Source organism: Coffea arabica, chromosome 6e, assembly GCF_036785885.1.
Source record: "Coffea arabica cultivar ET-39 chromosome 6e, Coffea Arabica ET-39 HiFi, whole genome shotgun sequence".
Lineage (NCBI taxonomy): Eukaryota > Viridiplantae > Streptophyta > Magnoliopsida > Gentianales > Rubiaceae > Coffea > Coffea arabica.
The window spans coordinates 20,396,856-20,417,864 of NC_092321.1; the positions used below are offsets into that span (position 1 = coordinate 20,396,856).

Consider the following 21,009-nt stretch of genomic DNA (forward strand, 5'->3'; position numbering starts at 1 on the left):
AAAATTTCATCTATAAAACTTGTGTCTTCTTGTTCTATAAAATCTGTTAAATTTAAGTCTTCAGATACTATACTATAAATACTTTCTGTCTCTAGTATATTATCATCTATTTCTATTAAATCTTCCGAAAATAATTCTATTAAGTGGGCTTCTCTATTAAAAGAGTTATGTTTTTGTGGACAATTTGTTGCTAAATGGTTTGGTTGTTTACAGATAAAACAAGATAATCTATTTCCATAAGTTCTTTCTGGTCTATATCTTCTAACATGATGTTCTTTTTTGAGAAATGGTTTTCTAGCTTTGCTTTTCCTAAGATAATATTGTTTTTTAGGGTATCTTTTATAATTTTTATAAGGCTTTCTATATTTTCTTTTTTCTTTATCTTTTTCTCCATATTTTTGTGGTGTGTATATTTCTGAGCAAAAACTATATTCTCCTTTTAATTGTCTTTGTATTTTTATAAAAGTACATTCTTCTACTAGTCTATTGATTATAAATCTTACTGCCGTACTCACATTTTTTAATGTTGGTTCCATGGGCGTTGCTTTGTATAAGGTATATATTTTCTTTCCTAAGTCATCTGGTAATTTTGCAAATAATTTTTCTATAATTCCTTCATCATAAAAACATCCTGCTAAACAACTATAATATAAAAAGTCTTGTAAAAAAGGTTTAATATATTTCCAGTTTCTAATTGATAATTGTTCTAGTTTTCTTACCGATTCTATCTGTGTCATTACTCCTCCTCTATTTGGACTTGTTGCTAATAGAATTTCTTCTACTCGATTAACAAAATTCATTGGATTGACCCCATGTGCCTGATCTTGTTGTAACCTATCTGGGAATTTTTGTTTAAATGCTTCCCATGCTGCTCTTGCTACTCCTCCTAAAAATGTTTCTAAATATGTATACATCTCTATTACGTTATGATCGAATCCTTTTTGTATATAATTTCTTACTACTCTAGCTTTCCAGCTTCCTATTACATCTTCTATCATTTGTGGATCGTAAGATGTTAACATTAAAGTTTTTCCTTCATCTACTGAATGCTCTTTTATTTCTAATTCTAATGGTCTTCTTTTTCCCCTAGAACTATATTTTTCCTCTGGTTCTCTATATTCATTATAGACTATTCTGGGTGGTTGTCCTGGTTCATATGTTCTAACATTTCCTGTGTGACTAGGATCAGTCTGCATATCTGTTGGTCTGTTACTACTTTCACCACTTTGTTGTTGTTGATCCATTAATTCTCTATATGACATTATGCTGGCTACTTCTAAATTATCTTCTTCAGAATTATCTTCTTCTTCTTTAACTCTAATATTTCCTACGTTATCATAGTATAATACTTCGTTTAATGCTATTTGTCCATTTGCTTCTAATTTTCTTTCTAAATCAAATAGTTCTTTCTCTGTTAAGTCCATTTTTAATTCTTTTGGATAAAGAATCCTATAATTTATTTCTATTAATTCTTCTTCTAATAAATTTATTTCTATTAGATCTGATTCTACGTCGGATTTGTCTATTTCTTCATTATCTGTTCCTAAAGCTGTTGGTTCATAATTGAAAAATCTAAGGCTTGTTCTTCCTTGACTATTTTTATATATTATACTATCCTTTGGTATTATTGGATTATTTTCTTCTACAAATTTACTGATCTCCCATTCTTCTCCTGCCAAATTTTCTGAGCTTACTTCTATTGGTTTTATTAATTTTATTCCTTTACTTGCCATAGCTTCTACTATTGGCTTTATTTCTACCTTATATCTAGTTTTACTACTATTTGTTAATCTTCCTATAAATCCGATACTTATTGTTAAATTATCTCCTTGAAAATTTTCATATCCTTTAGTTTGTATTCCTATTTCTATCTTCGTTTCTCTCTTAAATTATACGGCTGGAATTCTTCTCACTAGAAGAAAGTGCTTCTCGCGGCTACTACTCTTTTAAAGTCAATTTTTGACTTTGTAGTTTGGCCCAGAAACCCAACACTTTTTGCGCCTAGTTTATCATGTAGGGTTTTTTCAGATATCAGATATTTGAATATGATTGTAATGTGAATATGTATCATTCTTAAAAAATATGACGAGAGACTAATAGATGCATGAAAATCTTAATCAGCACATTGTGATTCACGTGCCTAACATAGGTGACTCCCTCTTCCTTTCCAAATTCTATACGGTGGCCATCAACGAAGTATGCCACCCTAGTAATACAATGCTAGTAGTATTTAAATGATTCTGATCTCAATAATAGACTCTACACCTTACATATCACACCAAATAGATAATTGAGATAGACTTAAGTCCAACTGTAGTGGATCATATTGTGGTGGATTTTACCGATTTTCATTTAACCTATTTTGAATAAAAAATGATCAAAATAAATTGCTCCCACAAACCATGAGAATGATCTCAAATGCTATATTGAAAATAATACTGTTACACCGTAATCGCCCTTCAAAAGCTTAATTACAAAAACACAACAAATACAACACAAGGTCTATTTTTCTCTTGAAAATATGATCTTTCTGAACTGAAAAATTCTAAACATAACAAGTTTGAATATGATTCTTTCCCAAATCTAAATCTCATCAGGAAATTTTGAAATCAAAGACATTCTTAAGATAGATGTGACTATACATATATATCATGTTCTATTTTAAAAAGATTTAGACAAAATACTATTCACCATGCACTTGACCATCTATTTATGTGTATTCTTTAGATCACTTGACCACACTACTCATTTAGAATGTCAAGAATTTTCATTGAGCAATTAGACTCAAACTAGTAAATTGAATATCAATCAAAACGTTCCCTGTAGCAATATTGGTAAATGCTCAAATTATCACTATAACCAACAACTTAAAACTTGTCCAATTGTCTTCCACTATTTAAATTCTAGTTGACCCTAAAATTATTACAGAGGTGACAACGTTTTCACCGTATAAGGTAAGTAATAGGGGGTCCAAAACAAGTAGGCATTAATTAGATAATCTTTATTGATTGAAAATCCATGCCTTTAAAAATTAACATAATTAACATTACTTCCTCTTTATTTGACTTTTGCTTGCTTATACACTCTTGATGGAAATAACCAAGGACAAAATTCTACCATCAAATCCTAAAAGTTAGGTGAAATATCAACTAACAAATTAAGGATTCAAAATAAACAAAAGAAAAATAAAGTATTTATGTTAATTTTCCATACAACTTGAACTCATAAACCTTGGATCACTGTAAAATTGATATTTAGTAAAACTTTTCTCATTTAATATTTATTTGTATTGAAAGATATATGTCAACTGCTTATTAACGCTTTAATTAGTTGTTTGGACGTGAAATTAAACTTAAGAGTACTATAAGAAAGTAGACCTTTTAAATTTTGTAAACAGAAAAACTAACAACAATGTGCACTGTATAATATTCATAAGAAAAGTTCTTCCCAAATGATCTAGTTTTAGATTTTCGATGCTCTTAAAATTGTTGATCAATGGGTTCAAACAAAATTTTAATCAAAAGTTTGAATTACCATGGTACTTTGACAAAAGGCCAAAGGATAAATTTCTACATAATCTTAATATTTTAATTTATTCTTGAAAACAGGACCTTTTAATATTAAAGTGTAATATTGAAAACAAGATCAACCAAGCCAAGTGTTAAACTCAAGTTTACTTTTTCATCTCAAAATAATATTGCCATACAAATCATCAAGAAAATAATAATTATTCACACAAATATTACAAACTTTAAAATAATTATTTATGAAGACTATCACACAGCTTTTGCAATAGTGGCATGTGAACAACTAATGGCAATATCATGTGGGAGTTAAAATATAATTCTGAAAAGTACCCTTTGGATAGTATAAACCTTCCATTCAAATGAAACCATGAGATAATTTAAGAAGAATTGATATACTTCAAACAGACAGACCATTTGGAAGTCATATTTTTCCCTCACTATACACTCAACCCTTCTAGAATTGATATACATAATTATCACCTTTGGACAGGTGACTGTACAATACAATTATAAAAGACAAAATTTTAAGATTCTTATTAAATAAATTTAAGAATTATGATTATGGCCACGTCAGTGTACCAATTATAATAATTCAATAAATATTTTAACTAAGATAAAAACTATATGACCGTAAAAGTGTCATGGTGATGATTAATCTTCTAAAATTAATATAAATAAATACTCCCTTCAACTATGATAATTTTAATAATCTTTGAACCCTTTCCTCCTCTGGTTTGACTGTGACCAGAAGGGGGAAGGGGAGAGGGAACGGGGAAAGGAATGACAGGAGAGGAGAAGGAAATAGGGGAGGGGAAGGAAGGAAGGGGAGAGGGAGAGGATGGGAAGGAGGAAGGAGGAAGGAGGAAGGAGGGGTTGGAGGTGTTGGCGGTACTGCGGTAGTAGTTAATGCTTGAGGGTGATGTTTAATTTTTAAAAAAGACTTTAAAAAATTTTAAATTTTAAAAATATTTCAAAATACATTCTAAAAAATATTTTCAAAAGCCTTCAAAGTACATTCTAAAAAATTTTCATATACAATGTCATAGTAAGATTTTCAAATTTGTTTTATATAAATAGTTACAATAAAATTTTTAAAAAACACTGGTACTTAATCCTAATGCATATGGAGTCAAAAAAACAAGTAATCCATGCGAGCTGCGAGCCTTTTAATTGAACCGAAAAACCCAAAAAACTCAGCCCCAAAGTCCGAAGTCACTCCCAAAACCCAAAGGCGCCATCTCTTCTCTGCTTCTATTTTATCTCCTGTTTTCTTTTTCAGAAAGCCATCGAAAGTCGAAACTTCCCCTTTTCCCTTCCCCTCAGTTTCCAAGCCTCCTCCTCCTCCTCCTTTTGCACAGGGCAGTGGGTCTTCGGAAAGCGTGAACAGAAAAGTTGGTGAAGCGCCGAGGAAGTTCGTAATGTGAAATGGGTCTTCTTGTGAAGCCAGCTTTTTTGTACTACTATACTAGGAGAATGGCCTCTGCTTCCGCCTTCTTATCTTCCGCTTTTTCCTCTGGTTTTCACTCCCAAAGCACCTCCAATACTACTACCTTCTTCCCTCTTTCTCCCCACTCCTATCCCCACCTCTCCTTCCCACTTTACCTCAGGTACTGATTTTTCTGTTCAGTTCTGTTTTCCTTTTCCCTTTCCTATTTGTTCAGTTCTGTTTTCCTTTTCCCTTTCCTATTTGTTCAGTTCTGTTTTCCTTTTCCCTTTTCTATTATATCGACTCAAGTAGTTCAATGAGGGTTGCCTGGAATACAGAAGTTTTTTTTAAGAACTTAAATGGCAAAAGAATATGTTTAATCTTCTTTTTTTTTCCTAAAAAATTCTATTCTTGGTTGTTTTTTCAGTTAATTTTTTTCATTGGAGTTGAAATATGTAAAGGGCTTACTTTGATAGTTTAGAGACAGTGTTCTGTTGGGTTGCTAAAGTTTATATGGAAGTTCCTAGAGGGTTTTTGCACTTGTGTTTAATCTGATTTAATTAGTTTTAGCTGTTTGTTGTTGTTATAACTTGAAACTGTTCCGTGTTGTTTAGGCGGAGAATTAGATTTAGTCTTTCAAACCAGAATTTGGCGCAAAATGTTGCGTGCCCGAGAGCATTTATGTCCACCGAAGCATTTCAAGGGACTAAAAGTTCCAGTGCTTATGGTTCTGAACAAATTCAGGTCAATTAAACTAATCCCTTATTTATTTATTTATTTTCTTTTGCGTGCTTACTCCTGTCTTCTCCTTTCACTTTTGAGTGTTGCCCACTGCATTGTTATATAACAGTGGAGAGCTTTTGATTTTAAATATATAGAAGCCGTTTTAGTAGTTGGATACTGAATGAAATGATTAGGACCCTGTTATATTCATTTGGGGGAAAAGTTTTGGTTCTATTTTGAATATACTTTGGTGGAAATTTATATGGGGAAGAAACTGTGCAATGCAGTTGTGAATATTTTGTTTTTGATCGTTGAGCTTCAATAGGACCTTAAATGAGACATATATGATTTCATCAAAATTAATTCCGTTAAGCAATTACTGAGTGCAATGGGTTTTCAGGTTTTGGAGGGTTTGGATCCTGTGAGGAAAAGACCAGGAATGTATATTGGGAGCACTGGCTTTCGTGGGCTTCACCAATTGGTACCTTCTTTTCCTCATTTGTTTGTGACGCGTAAATTTGTTGCTTTAGGTACATGCTAACTTGAAATGATTGCTGTCCATGTGTTCCTGTCTAGGTTTATGAGATCTTAGATAATGCCATTGATGAGGCACAGGCAGGTTTTGCTTCAAAAGTGGATGTCGTCCTGCTTTCTGACAATTCAGTGAGCATCACAGATAATGGGCGTGGGGTAAGAAATGTTGATAGTACCTTTTTCGCAAAAATGTGATTTAGGCTATGTTTATGTTTAGTTGTTATGATCATTCACTAGAACCTTGTTATTTGTGGTGTAGAGATTTATAATCGCTTCCATTCTGAAGCATTTAGCCCATGGAATTTAAGCAATTTGCTACTGTTCAATTATGCCAGACATGCTCGTACTTTGGTTGCATGTCACACTACACATAAGCGATTTGTATCTATTCATAAACTCTGCATTTGTTTAATGGCTTCTATGATTCAATTTTGATGCGCATTTCCAAGAAATTGATGCTACTTATGGAAACACTTTCCACATTCCTTTCTTTTATAGGCTTTGAGGACCATTACTATATGATTAAATTTGGTTGTGATTTAGAATGTATCTCTTGATTAAAAGTGGCTTTTTCTTTTAGTTAGTAGAACACTTTTTTTTGCTCTAACATATCTTTTGCACTGCAGATCCCAACTGACTTGCATCCGATGACGAAAAAATCTTCCCTGGAAACTGTGTTGACGGTAATTTTGCTAGAATTTTGTTGGTGTTTGTATCCAAGTTATTTCAGTGATAGAGTTGGTTGAACATAGTGGAAGTTCTAGGTTTTGTGATCTTGGAATGTAGCCCTTTGAAGAATTTTAATCATATTTTGTTTTAGCTGAACAGCAGACACCAAACATGTCATACAGACTCAAGATTTGATTAGCGAATGTGGTTTTTTGGGAAAACGAAAATGGCTAGTTGTCTATTCTTTTGAAACCCAATTTATCAACAATTAAAAGAACACATCTATGATCTTTCGAAAAGAATGCCATAAGGAATTGATGATAGAGTAATATGTGTGATGTTGATAAACTACTGATGAATAACAAGAAAGGACAATGGTGGGTCTTTTGGACTGAGAAAGAAGAGAAACTTTTTTTAGACTTTGGAGAGGCATCTCTCATTGACGAATTCTGTATCAACTTTTTCAAGGGTAAAGCAGTCATATTGGAAACTTAAATTTTGTACCCTCCTCTTTCCTGTGCTTTTCTTCCCAGTTTTGGGCAGCAAGTTTTTAGGCATTGGAAGGAGTTTGTCATCCCTCCCATTTTATGGAAAGGAACTCTCAAATGAAAGAAACTGGCCATTTCACCTCCAGAACATTTCTTTTCTCTTCTTCTCCTGTTAAACAAATGAAGCATTATAGAACTCAATATTTTCTACATTAGACATGGATTTTAATCACGTCATCTGCTGCATGATGTTTGTAAATGCTGCATATTCTTATCTATGTCCATGTACAAGCATTCCTGTGTAGACTTCTTTCTAATATTGCATTTAACTAATGCATCTTGATCTGAGTGGAAGAACTATTTTTGCAGAATTTGCTGGATAGCTTTTAAAATCATTACATGGTGCAGGTTCTGCATGCAGGTGGCAAGTTTGGTGGTTCCAATAGTGGATATAGTGTCTCAGGAGGATTACATGGTGTGGGCTTGTCTGTAGTTAATGCTTTGTCTGAGGTATTCATCTCTGATACTATGCTTCATTCTAGTCCTGGTCCTTCATGTAATTGACATATATATCTTTTGTTGTGTGTATTGTACTCATTGTTTTGGGGGCCTTTAGTTTCTAGTGGCATATGTTAAAGTTGTAATTTGCATTTGTTTGCTTCCACTTTCACTGATATATTATCATTGTTTAGCAATCACGAGCTTGAAGCTTGTAATTATGCAGTATATTAGTGCGAATCTTCGAAAGCAATTAGTGGGCTCCAGCTGGACTGATTGATTGCTTTTAATTCAATATATTTCTAAGAGAGAATGCTTTTTAATTCAATATAATTCAATATATATTCCTTTTGATTCCTCGATTGTAAAATGCTGTATACTTATCAGGAAGAATGTACTTTCTGTCTAGGTTTTGCCATGCTTCTTTCTTGCTGTTGCCGAGAAGTTTTGTGTTCTGCAGAGTCAACTTTCTAGTGTTTTTCTTATTTCTCACGTAGACTATGACTGTAGATTGTTTGGGATTTGGTATGGTATTTGTGAAAGCTAATAGAGAGAATGACTTTATTTAGGGATAATATGAGAAACCTCCCTTGAGGTTTCTCTTAATATCACTTGGCACCCTTGAGGTTTTTGAAATATCACTTACCTCTCCTAGTAATTGTAAAAAGACTATATTAACTCTCACTTGACACATAATTCACATATCAAATAAATGGAGCTCAAAAATTAAAAAAAAAAAGAAATGAAAGTCACTTCTTTTTCCTTTTTCGCCATCATTCTCTATTACTCATTTTTTGGATGACTATGCAATATTTTATTTGTAAATTATAATAAATTAAATTTTGTTTATCTTTTATTTTTTGTGATTGTGATAAAGTGGGGTATGATTTATTTGCTTATTTTGAGTTAATTTTTATAATGATTGGTATAATTTAATAGTTTGGGCAAGGGTTGAGAAGAAGTTGAAAAAGAATGTTGGATTTTATAGGAAATCGGTTTTAAGCATATAGAGTTAAATTGGGGCAAGTGTATTTCTTTTCAAATATCTTTTTTATTTTTAAAACTTATTTTTTATGGGGTATAGCATTATGATGTGGTAGTACTATAAGAGATTGTTTTTTAGGTGATGGTTTTCTTGAAGTGAACAAATTGGTTTAGGAATATTATTATTTAGCAAGTGAAGGGGTAGTTTAGGGCTTTTAAAAATTTTGTTATACAAATAACAAAAGGAAGGGAGGTAAGTGAATTTTTAAAACCTTAGGGGTGCCAAGTGATACCAAGATAAACCTCAGGGGAGGTTTCTAATATTATCTCCTTTATTTAACTGAGATACTGAATTGCAAGTCAAAGTTGCAGTTTATTGCTTGGATAATTGTTTTTGACTGTGCTTTAAAGCAAAGAACAAAGTTGTATAGTGCTTTTATCTTCTTCTTCTGTTGAGGTTTTTTAAGCAATCTTAACTAGCTATGTAAATCATGAAATTCGACGAATTTACAATTCTCCTACCTTTTGTATTTTACTGGAAGATTGCACTATGTATCATGCAGTTGGATGGTGTTACGGTTATCTTACGTTTTTGTGTTGATGATTGCACAACCCTTATTTTGTGGATGCGTTCTTCTTCCTTTTTTTTCTTTTTCTTTTGCCTACAATTAGTATCTCATAACTATCTGGAAACATATTAACCTTTTTGATTTTTAAGGTTATTTGAAAAATTCAAAGTTGACAATATCCCTCCTAGTTTGTGGCAGGCCTAGGGATAGCCATGCAAGCAAACCTGGGTTTTCTTTTCCTAGAGAGAAAGATGCCACTGGATGGGGTAGGGAGGTTGTGGGAGAAAGGAATCTGACTCCTAATTAGGATAATTATACTTTGTAAACGCTTGCTTTTTCTCCTTTTGAAACATAGATGGACATACAGAAACAGCTTTGTATTGAGTATGGATAGTTGCTCACCAGTTTCAATTGAAGAAACTGACCTGATTTCCTTTTACCATTATTATCTATTGACAGGCTCTAGAAGTGACTGTTTGGCGTGACGGGAAAGAATTCAGTCAGAAATATTCACGTGGGAAGCCTGTGACACCGTTAATTTATCATGAGCTTCCCACGGAACCAAGAGATCATAGAGGGACTCGGATTCAGTTTTGGCCAGATCAGGAAGGTTAGAATTTTGTGCAAGAATTTTCTGACTTGTGGCTACTATCTGTTCAGGATAATATCTATCTCCTGTACTGGGCCTTAAAATTCTTGGTTTATTGTTGATTCTTAAACATTTTTGCAGTATTCACATCTGAGATACAATTTGATTATAAGACTATTGCTGCACGATTGAGGGAGCTTGCTTTTCTAAATCCTGAGGTATAACTATAATTTGTAGCTTTTGATTATTCTTTCCCCAACTTTGGAAGTTGTAGACATTTCTAATTAGAAATATAAACCCATGAGAACATTTTGCATTTTGTAGTCTCTGGAGTAGGAATTTTGCTATTTTAGTTGTTGGATGCATTTTCTAGTTGCTATTTTGGCAATAGAAAAATAGTCTTATGCAGTGATGCCAAAAACAATTGATGTGAATTCATACCTATACTCCACAAGGAGACACATGAACACTGATGCTGACACTTAACAGCACGGGGATAGAGAGAGGGAGAGGATGGATCTCTCTGATCTCTCTTTCGTTCAAAAGCATTGGACACATAACGGCTAAATGAGATTTTTTTGGGTTTTAGCTCTCATCGTGACTCTCTGATCTCTCTTTTGTTCAAAATTACCTGGACATAACTGATAAATCAAAGTTTTTGGTCCTTTGCCCTCTCCTCCTCCCAAAAGAATGTGGTATCAACCAACTTTAGTAGAGAGAGGTAGAGAAAACAGAGAGAGAGAGAGAGAGAGAGAGAGAGAGAGAGAGAGAGAGAGAGAGAGATCATGGATCCCATTCTTGTTCAAAAGTACCTGGACACAACAGGTAAATGAAAGCATTTCCCTTTGAACTTGGTACGCGATGGCTTCCTCTTAATAGTTTGTGGGCTTAACCAACTTTAGTTTTTCGTTTTTGTCGGTAATTCTTTCCTTGTGCATCATGCACATTTACTGTTGAGGGTTATCCCTAATATGTCAGATTAACCCAGTTTTAAGCTTCCCCTTTTTTAGTGTGTCCTCTTCCTAATATGGTGGGATTTGCTGCAGTATGCCTAATTTGGTTGAAATATATGCTTGTACGGAAATATGGGATACAGGGTTTTTCTTTTTTTTATTTTTTTTTATTTTTTAAATCCTTTTCAGTTATTCCTCTATAGGACTAATTTCACTCTACTTTCTCTAATATACTTTTGTCAAGTTTTATTAACTTTACCTTGTGTGTACTTTTTTTTTTTGTGTTATGGAATTTGGCTTTTCTATTAAAGATTATCTCAACCCTGCAGCTTACAATTACGCTAAAAAAAGAGGATATAGAGCCAGAAAAGATCCAATACAATGAATACTTTTATGCTGGTGGGCTAGCTGAGTATGTGAAATGGTTAAATACCGACAAGGTATGATTCCTGAATTTTTTGTGGGTACTATGCTGTTAATGCTTTTCAATTCACTTTTTTGACTTTTTTTTTTGCTGTTTGAATATTAGATGGAGTAACAATTGTTGAGGTTCCCTATGCGCATTTCATCTTAACTTTGAATTAGTGATTTAGGTTTTGAAGAGGTGATTGCACTCAATTTTAGTAATTTAACTTCTTGTCATGTGCACATATATTCTTTTAAGCTCCTTTTCCTACTTGAATATATTTGTTTTAGAAATCCAAATTTTGCATTGTTGCTGAATATTCGAAGCCTATACCTGGCTGTGACCCATAAAGATAGTCATGCATTTGACTTCCCAGTTATCGAATAGGAACCCTAATGAGGGCGTTAGAGATGGAAGGGATTGTTTTTTCCACTTTAAACAAATAAATCCTGGTGATTTTTTTTCCATCTGAAAGTTCTGCAGGAATTTCATTCATGCCATATGGCAGTGTTTAGAATGTCTCTAGGCTGAATACATATCACCAGCTGGCTTTTTATATATACACCAGCTGTTACATATTAGCTGCATGGCTGCAAATGTTGTATGCTTCATAACAAGAAGAACCATCTGTCTTTTTTTGGTTCTTATTTTTTCAAAAGAAGTATCTTCTTATTCTTGGTGGATTTTTGGCTTTGAATCTTGAGGATGCTATGACTCTGTTATTTCTGTATTCCATCATGTTCTGAATCGCTTTTTTGATTTGTAATCTTTTATTCCTAAAGCAGTTCTCTATCCGACTTATCTGTATCTAGATACTTTTACAGGATTAGTATATATTAGTCAATTTCTTGGAATGAGAGTTTTTTTTGGAAAGTATGCAACTTAAATTCTTCCGAAGAATAATGTAATATGGCCACTAAGGTAAACTTAAAATGGTGTTTCAATGTGCAATAGGGATACCGTAGTGTAAATGTAGACGATTCAAAAATTGTAACATTTTTCTGTTTTATTTAGCATGGTGATTTGTTGCTAAGCAATGACCATTTGAGAATAATTGTATGTTCTTCTAATTTGTTAAATCAAAGATTTGGACCGTTGGGCATTTGTGATCTGATTTTTTTTTCCTTGAATCATGTGTTGCTGCTATGTGTCATTATTATGATGTAATTGCTTTAAATAGAAATGAGAAACTAGGCCTCCATTTCAGAGCTAATAGCTTATTACAATCTGATAAATCCACCATATTGATGCCATTTGTGATCTGATTTTCTGTCATATACATGTTTATCTGATTTTTATTGTATTATTTAGAGGTAATTGCTTTAAATAAAAATGCAAACCCAGGCCTCCATTTAAGAGCTAATAGCATTTAGAAGCTGTTAAATCTAGCATAGTGATGCTGTTTATCTGATTTTTATCATATATATGTTTTCATTATACTACCACGAATAAATATCCAAGTTGGCCAATGAAAATATTATTTTTGAAATTAATAGGAGTTACTGACAAAGTTTTCCTATCTCAGTTTTCATCGCTATAGGTTCCCTGTCTGTTGTCCAGAAGTAATATTTTAACTAAAATATTCAGAGACTAATACCAAATTGCATATGATATCATTCATGAGATTGCAATAAGTCTTGAGGACTTTTGGTCCCAAGAAATTGACTGAAGAGCAAGCTTGCTGTATGTTAGGTAGGCCTAGGAGGCACTATTTCAGCACAAACAAGATTTTGTTTTTTTTTAATAATTTAAAAAATATATATTTATCAATATAATTTGGCTACTATTATATGTGAAATTATAAATTTTGGTAAATTTGTTCGGGTAGACCCGGATCCGGATCCGGACCCGCCGGATCCGGATCCGGAACATAGGATAAAAGACCCGTCGGGTAAACGGGTCGGATCCGGATCCGGCATAGTAATTCGGGTCCGGGTCCGGAATAATGAATTCCGGCCCGGACCCGGCCCGTTGACAGCCCTACTCCTAGGAGGCACTATTTCAGCACAAACAAGATTTTTTTTTTTTTTTTTTTGCTACTATTATATGTGCACTAAACCACTCCTATAGGTTATGTGCTCGGTCAAATTGGCCAACAATAAGGATTTTTTTTTTCTTTTTGCTTTTTTGTTTGGGGGTCGGGTTGCAATGTTAATTGTTTCAGTTATTTAGAACATAATTCTAATTTGTCTCTTGTATGTCTGTTTTGATGTAGTTTGACTAAAGAATTCATTTTTCAGAAACCTATCCATGATGTATTTGGCTTCAGAAAAGAAGCAGATGGAATCACAATTGATGCAGCTCTCCAGTGGTAAAATTGTTTTTTTTTGTTTTTTTTTTTTTTGTTTGTATATGGGACTAAAGAATCTGAAAAAACCTAAGAGATCTCATGTATTTATAGTTAAACTTAGTTGCAGAAAATTGCCAACCATTGAAGTGGACTATTAAATTGATTTCCTCTAATATTTACTCAGGTGCTCAGATGGATATCACGAAGGACTTTATGGGTTTGCCAACAGCATCCGGACAAATGATGGTGGGACTCACATAGATGGCATCAAGGCTGCCCTGACTAGGACATTGAACAACATGGGAAAGAAGTCGAAGATTATGAAGGTGATGTTGCCAAAAAATTCTAGGTTTCTTATCAGCCATTTTTTACTTTCAAGCAACATGTGTTCTCCTTCTCACTCCTTTTCATCACCTCTTTTTTCTTTCATGATTTTTATTTGGGGTTGTCTACATTGGACTAGCCTGTGATTGTGTGACAGCACATTTTTTTGCTGGGGATCTTTCACCTGGTTGCACATGCATGTTGACCAATGTCATTGTTGTCCAAATATATGTTTGTTTATATGATATTTGATGAGTTTTTAAGTTGTTGGATTAATGACTTAGTTTGAATTCCAGCATAACCCATATATGGATGGTCGACCTGTTCAGCACTTTAACAGTACCTTTTGGATGTGGAACCTTTTAACATTTATGAACGGATAGCATGTTAAAAGAGCACATATCCTCTTTAGTACTATGGCTCAATCTGTCTATCAAATACCAATTAAGGACACAATTATTGCATTACTTAATTCAAGATGATCATGACAAGTCAAACATTTTGCAGTCTTGATGTCTGCAGTTCTTGTGCGTTTGAAAGTGTATTCATAGATACATCTAACTGCAGTATCTAGTACACTGGATATAATTGAAGGTTATTGCTAATGCATCATTTGCTCCTTTCCAGGAGGATATCAGTTTAAGTGGTGAACATGTAAGGGAAGGATTAACTTGTGTAATATCAGTTAAAGTTCCGAATCCAGAGTTTGAAGGGCAAACAAAGGTACTCTATTTTATTCAACTTCTTGGTTTCAGATTGTCGAACAGGGAAGAAAATGGCCAGAGATGTTTTTCACCTCCTATGTAACTTGACACAATTGTCTCCATTTTAGTTTAACCACTGGAGCTTCATTTCCAATTTCGGTTCATTGTTTTTTTGAAGACAAGGTTGGGAAACCCAGAGGTGCGGAGGGTTGTTGATCAATCTGTTCAAGAGTATCTTACTGAATACTTGGAGTTGCATCCAGATGTTCTTGATTCAATCCTTTTGAAGGCTCTTAATTCTTATAAGGTGTGCTTTAATATGCATGTTGAAGGTTTAGCTGGCTATCTAACTGGAGGTTCTTAAATCTCTTTCCTGTTCATATCCAATTCAGAATTTGTTTTATTACCATTTCTAACTATAGTCTTGTCTCTTGTTACATGTATAGGCTTCACTTGCAGCGAAGAGGGCTAGGGAATTGGTGAGACAAAAAAGTGTATTGAAATCATCTTCTCTACCTGGAAAGCTTGCTGATTGTTCATCCTCAGAGCCCGAAGAATCTGGTATGTTAAATTTCATCTGACTTAGTTCTAAAGTTTGAAGTGTTGCTTATTACTTCCCTCTTCTATAATATCAGAAGTTGTGGATGAAGCAGTTGGTCAATGCTATGCGTACTTCTTTGAAATGTCATTAAAATCAAGTTTTGATATTGGATATAGTTTTTGGCATGTCTTTGTGGCTGGGAAAATGACTGAGTAGTCATTCTGGACTCACTAGGATATACCTGCTGTATGGTTGTTCTATATCCATCTTTATATTCTCCTCATTAAAATTTAGGAACTTCAACAAAGTTGTCACTGTTTCTGAGGTCTGGAGAACAGTTGCTTATATTTGACGTTCCTTTTTTTTTTGGGGGGAACGTTCTAACATTTAGTATTGCTATCCATAGAAACATTCTGTTAATGAGTGTTGAGACCGCAAACATGCAAACATATTGATACAAATCACTTGCCACCTCTTTTTGACCAAAAAAGGAGGAGGAGGAGGAAGAAGAAGAAACATGGAAAAAAAAAAGAATTTTGCCACCTCTAAAAATTTGAAGTTGTTTCAGAGTTCAGTAATTTATTTTCTACAACCTGCATTTTAACATGCCACCAAAGTGCAAAGTGTTTTCTGGTTATTGGCATGTCTTTTTGGCTGGGAAAATAGACTGAGTAGTCATTCTGGATTCACTTGAATATACCTTATATCCATCTTTATGGCTGGTTATTGGCTTGTCTATATCCATCTTTATATTCTTCTTGTGAAAATGTAGGCACTTCAACAACGTTATTACTGTTTTTAGGTCTGGAGAACAGTCGCTTATGTTTTGACGTTCTATGTGTAGTGTTACTATCTATAGAACCATTCTATTAATGAGTGTTGAGACTGTAAACATATTGATACTGATCACTTGAAGAAAAAGGAAGACGATGAAGAAGAAAAAAAGGAAAAAAAAAAAGGAAATTTGCCACCTCTAAAACTTCCTACTAGTTTCAGGGGTTAGTAATTTATTTTCTACAACCTGCATTTTAACAGGCCACCCAAGTGCAGAGTGTTTTCTTAACCACTATATCCAACATCTGTGACAGCTTATAGCAAAATTTGATGTCCTATTCTGATAATGAAGTAGCAATGGGTAAAGTCATCTTTGATTTCTATGTACTTTTCATATCTCGGGATTCCATTTCTAGGGGTTTAAAAAAAAATTAAAGTTGGATGTCACCTTGATATACATGTGCATGTTTTATGAGAAAAATATTGGCATTTCTTGTTCGTTTCAGAGATTTTTATTGTTGAGGGAGATTCAGCCGGTGGAAGTGCAAAACAAGGTCGTGATCGGCGGTTTCAGGTGAAAATTTCAGCTTTTTAATCTGGAATATGCCTTTTTGAATAAATAGTATGGAGAGCAGAGAAGAAATATATCATTTTAGAGCTGAACTTCCTCTATTTTTTAGGAATAAAATTTCTAAGGTTGGTTGGTTTGTTTGTTTGTTTGTTCGTCTGTTTGTTTGGTAGTGTATGCACATATTCCACAAACTTGACGAGGAAGAAGCACGTTAGCCACGGTGGATTGGCTCAGGAGCGTTATGTTCAGATGCTCAAAAGAACTTGCGCGTTTTCTCATTCCCTAGGGCATGCCATTAATCTTGAACTGATGAAATTAAGTGGAATTAAGTAATGATAGCTGCAGTTCTTTGCTCCGCCCAGAATCTGACCTACTTTGTCTTTTTGCCACCCTTATTATAACAAAACCTGGTTCCCCACAGGACCTCTCTTTCTGAGGACTAAGTAAAGCTCTTGTATTACACCTCTAATCCAGGATATAGATTATTAGATTGTTCTGTATGTCCCAATTTGGAGGACAATTGAATTACTTTACTTCACACTGGAGCAATGATGAATGCTCAAACTTGCTTTCTGCTAATATAAATACAAAATGTTGGAAGTTAGGAAATTCCAGATATAAGGACGATTTGGACTTGTGATCTCAAAGAATATTTGGATGGGAGAATGTCATGAATGTAATTATCTAATTCTTATGAAGAACTAATAGAGATTTCTACAGTGCTATGGTAAACTTGGTTGAAAAAAAGGAACCCTCATATTTTTGTGATTTGTAGAAAAGATTACAGCATTCTCTCCCAGTTGTTATGTTTGGTTTCATGTTGATTCTGGTGTTTCATTTTAAAGACCCAGCTTTGATGTTGGATAGAGACCATGTTGGGTGTTAAATGTAGTTTGTAATGAAATGCAGGCCATTCTGCCTTTGAGAGGTAAAATATTGAACATTGAAAGGAAAGATGAAGCAGCAATGTACAAAAATGAAGAAATTCAGAATCTTATTCTTGGCCTAGGACTTGGTGTGAAGGTAATAATATGACATTTAATCTCTTTTCTGCATGACCACCTAAATTTGGTGTTTTCTGAATCAACAGTTTATCTTTCAGGGAGAGGATTTCAAAAAGGAGGCTCTTCGATATCATAAAATCATAATTCTAACAGATGCTGATGTCGATGGTGCTCACATTCGAACATTATTGCTGACTTTTTTCTTTAGATACGAGGTAGGTTAGGTGATATGAACTGTATTGCAATCATGACTGTCCAGGCTATTGTCATGGTGTAGTGGATTCAAAAGTTCAAGCATCACAATGAGCATTGAGTTTGATGGTAAAAAGTTTATCTTTATCAAATTCTTGGGCATCGTAATAAATCTTTGACTGCTTGCAGAAAGCATTGTTTGATGAAGGCTGCATATATGTTGGTGTCCCTCCTCTATACAAGGTTTCTCACTGACGATTCTTTTGATGAGCTTTATTTTCAGTAAATAGAGGTTTCATTTTCACCTTCCTTTAAAATGTTCAGGTTGAGAGGGGAAAGCAAATATACTACTGCTATGATGATTCAGAATTGAAAAAACTTCAGAGTTCATTTCCTGCCAACGCATCATACAACATTCAGAGATTCAAAGGTACAAGCTGAAACTAATTTTGGAAGTGTATGGTGAGCCCAGGAAGATTACATGAGAATATCTTAATAATGCATAGCTTTGCTGTCAATGGGATAAGTGTAAAGATTTGTTGCTCTAATGTCAAGAAATGGGTTGCACTATAGAGGGAAAGATTTAGTTGATTTAGAATATAGACGAACTAAAACATACTGTAGGTCGCAATAAGAGCAGCATCTTCAGCAAACCTATTGAAACTTGTTGTACATGTGTCTTTGATATTAACTGCTGAAGAAACAAGTAGATAATTGTAATTCATTGTGCCAGATCAAACAAGGACACTAATTCTTTTAAAACACTTGATTTCCACATTTGTCTAGTCCTCTGGAAAATGATAGTGATATTTGTTTGCTGCACCCGAAAAAAAAAATGATTCTGCGTATGAAAAGAACATTCAAATGTTTCATAATTTTTGTGAGCAGACATTCTACCATTTTGTTCTTGTAATTGTATCCCAAATCCAACTGTTTATTGTTGCCATAATCCCGGGAAAAACTGCAGGCTTGGGAGAGATGATGCCAATGCAACTGTGGGAAACAACTATGAATCCAGAGACAAGGCTGCTAAAACAGTTGAAGGTAGAGGATGCAGCAGAAGCAAATGTAGTTTTCTCGTCCCTCATGGGTAGTCAGGTAAGCAGATTAATGTCAAAAATTTTTTTTTTTGTGTTTCAATAAATGTCAGATAATGTTTCAATAATAAGCTACTGGCAAGACAATTAATATCCATTTGATCTTCTACACTGTTGCATTTTGCGTGGATTTTTGTCCTAGTTTGCATTCAGTATCTAACATGAAAATGCAGGGCTAGTCCTAACGGCACTTAAAAAAGTTGCTTTTGCATTATAGTGCTGACATTTTCTTGTACAATCCTGAATTTGCTTCAGGGCTGGAATTGTTAATTAGTTTGGACCTTCGTTAATTTTTTTCCCTAGTTTTCGTCTTGACACATTCCTCTGCCTACTCTTCTAGGTGGACATGAGGAAAGAGCTTATAAAGAACTCCATGAGCATGGTCAACCTTGATCAACTGGACATATGATATTAGAATCAGATCTGGAAAATGTTTAACTGATTCTATATATGTTGTGTGGTGCGAAGCTTGGGAGAACTTTTTCTGCAGAAGTCCGCAGGCCCTTCCGGCAAAGCTTGTCAGTTGACATTTTCGTTTTGCATGGTGAGTTGTTTTAGGTTGGCAATTGTTACTTGTCCGATCCAGCAAGGAGTCTATGCTGAAGTGCTGCTTTTGCAGGAAAAAATAGATGAATCAAGAATGCTACTCCTCACCCACTAATGCTTCCTAGTGTCTAATTATTTTCTGTCTCTGAAATTTATCTAGTCTTTCCCCCCTGTAACCAAGCTATGTCCTACTCCAAAGAATTGATACTTGATTTGTTAGAAAAGATGATGTTAATTTTCCTACCCATTAGACTTTTGGATAATATTCAAGAAATAGGTGCTTTTCTCCTTGGCTTTTGTAGGGTTTTTCTCTGAAATTTATTTATTGATTTGAAAATTGTGGGATCATAATTTATGTTGAAGTTAACTTATCATATGTGATGCCCAACTAATTTGGTACCCTGAATGAGTTTATTGAGGATACAATAATGTTCTTTAGCATTGTTTCTTTCTAATACAATTCCACCAAGTGGAGTGGCTCTAAACCTATTTAGATGGGTGTCAAATGTCAATAATGGCTTATTGCAAATCCTTGTTTGGGAAAGGTACATAAGTGCTGCCAAATGTAAACTAATAAAACACCAAATTCTATGAATCTACAAGGTTATGGATATTTGGCTCCTATCTGGATTTATTATTTTTAGGAGTTTTTATAGAAAAATGTACTGTAATGATTTGATATATGTGAGGTAAAAAGAAAAGTGAATAGAAAATGTGTTAATGAAAAATGTAGAAAATTTTTGTACAGAAAACTATAATCTAAACAAAGAGGAATCATTTATCTAAAACTTTACTCAATCAATCCAACTTTTCAAATGTGGTCAAATCCATTTGCAACATTGACAATTATTACAATGGATTTGGGCAACCATTGAAAATATGGTCTAATTGAGTGATCCAATTGCACATATGTGTTATCAGTCGATGGATGTGGGTCATGATACACATATGTGTATCACACAGCTTTATGTTTAGTTACAATATTTAACATTTTCATATTTTCTTTTACAACTCGTTTTATTGGTGCACGTATGATATTGAAAGAGAAAAGGTGAGCGTTAAATTTACAAAATATATAATGATTTAAAATTTACTTTTACATATATAAGTGACATGTATATACATTACAAAAGAGATAATTAGAACTTTGGTATCAAATGTTTGAGCATCGGCGGTTTTAGTCTTTAAAGTATTGACAAAAACAAATCTAGTTCTAAGTATTTTAATTTCTAAACACATTTAGTCCAATTAACTGATTTTGGCAATTTATTACTGGAATTCGGTTACATCAGTAGTAAGTGTCGGCAGCTAAATTTTCAAAAATTAGAAAAAAATGGAAAAAATGTTGGTGGCCATAATTTGTAATTAAAAGGCACTAATTAGTTGCAAGATGAGTAATTAGTCTTTACTATTTAGCTACATGACTATTGTGCAAGCGAGTAATTAGTGCCCTTTAATTACAAATTATGGGTTACAAACATTTTTTTTTCTTTTTTTCCTAATTTTTTCAAAATTTAATCACCGACACATGCTACTTAAGTGACCGAATTCCAGTATCAATTTGTCAAAACTAGTAAAATATGCTTAGAAATTGAAACGT

General features: G+C 33.7%; 1 protein-coding gene across 2 annotated transcripts; it reads left to right on the top strand.

Annotated features, from left to right (window-relative positions):
• Positions 1 to 4,702: 4,702 nt before the first annotated feature.
• On the top strand, positions 4,703 to 19,697 carry LOC113740025 (DNA gyrase subunit B, chloroplastic/mitochondrial-like). Of its 2 annotated transcripts, XR_003460379.2 has the most exons (22): positions 4,703 to 5,134; positions 5,568 to 5,697; positions 6,077 to 6,157; positions 6,253 to 6,366; positions 6,837 to 6,893; positions 7,776 to 7,877; positions 9,878 to 10,028; positions 10,149 to 10,225; positions 11,290 to 11,400; positions 13,607 to 13,677; positions 13,841 to 13,982; positions 14,608 to 14,703; positions 14,863 to 14,991; positions 15,131 to 15,245; positions 16,506 to 16,573; positions 17,480 to 17,593; positions 17,673 to 17,789; positions 17,956 to 18,009; positions 18,091 to 18,196; positions 18,734 to 18,864; positions 19,204 to 19,407; positions 19,483 to 19,697. XR_003460379.2 is itself a non-coding variant. In XM_027267513.2 (21 exons), the coding sequence occupies exons 1-21, from the start codon at positions 4,953 to 4,955 to the stop codon at positions 19,270 to 19,272; spliced, it is 2,217 nt and encodes a 738-aa protein (XP_027123314.2). In that variant the 5' UTR covers positions 4,703 to 4,952; the 3' UTR covers positions 19,273 to 19,697. The 2 variants fall into 2 exon arrangements, 1 of the variants encoding a protein (XP_027123314.2); XM_027267513.2 differs by having other exon boundaries at positions 19,204 to 19,697.
• The last annotated feature ends 1,312 nt before the right edge of the window (positions 19,698 to 21,009 follow it).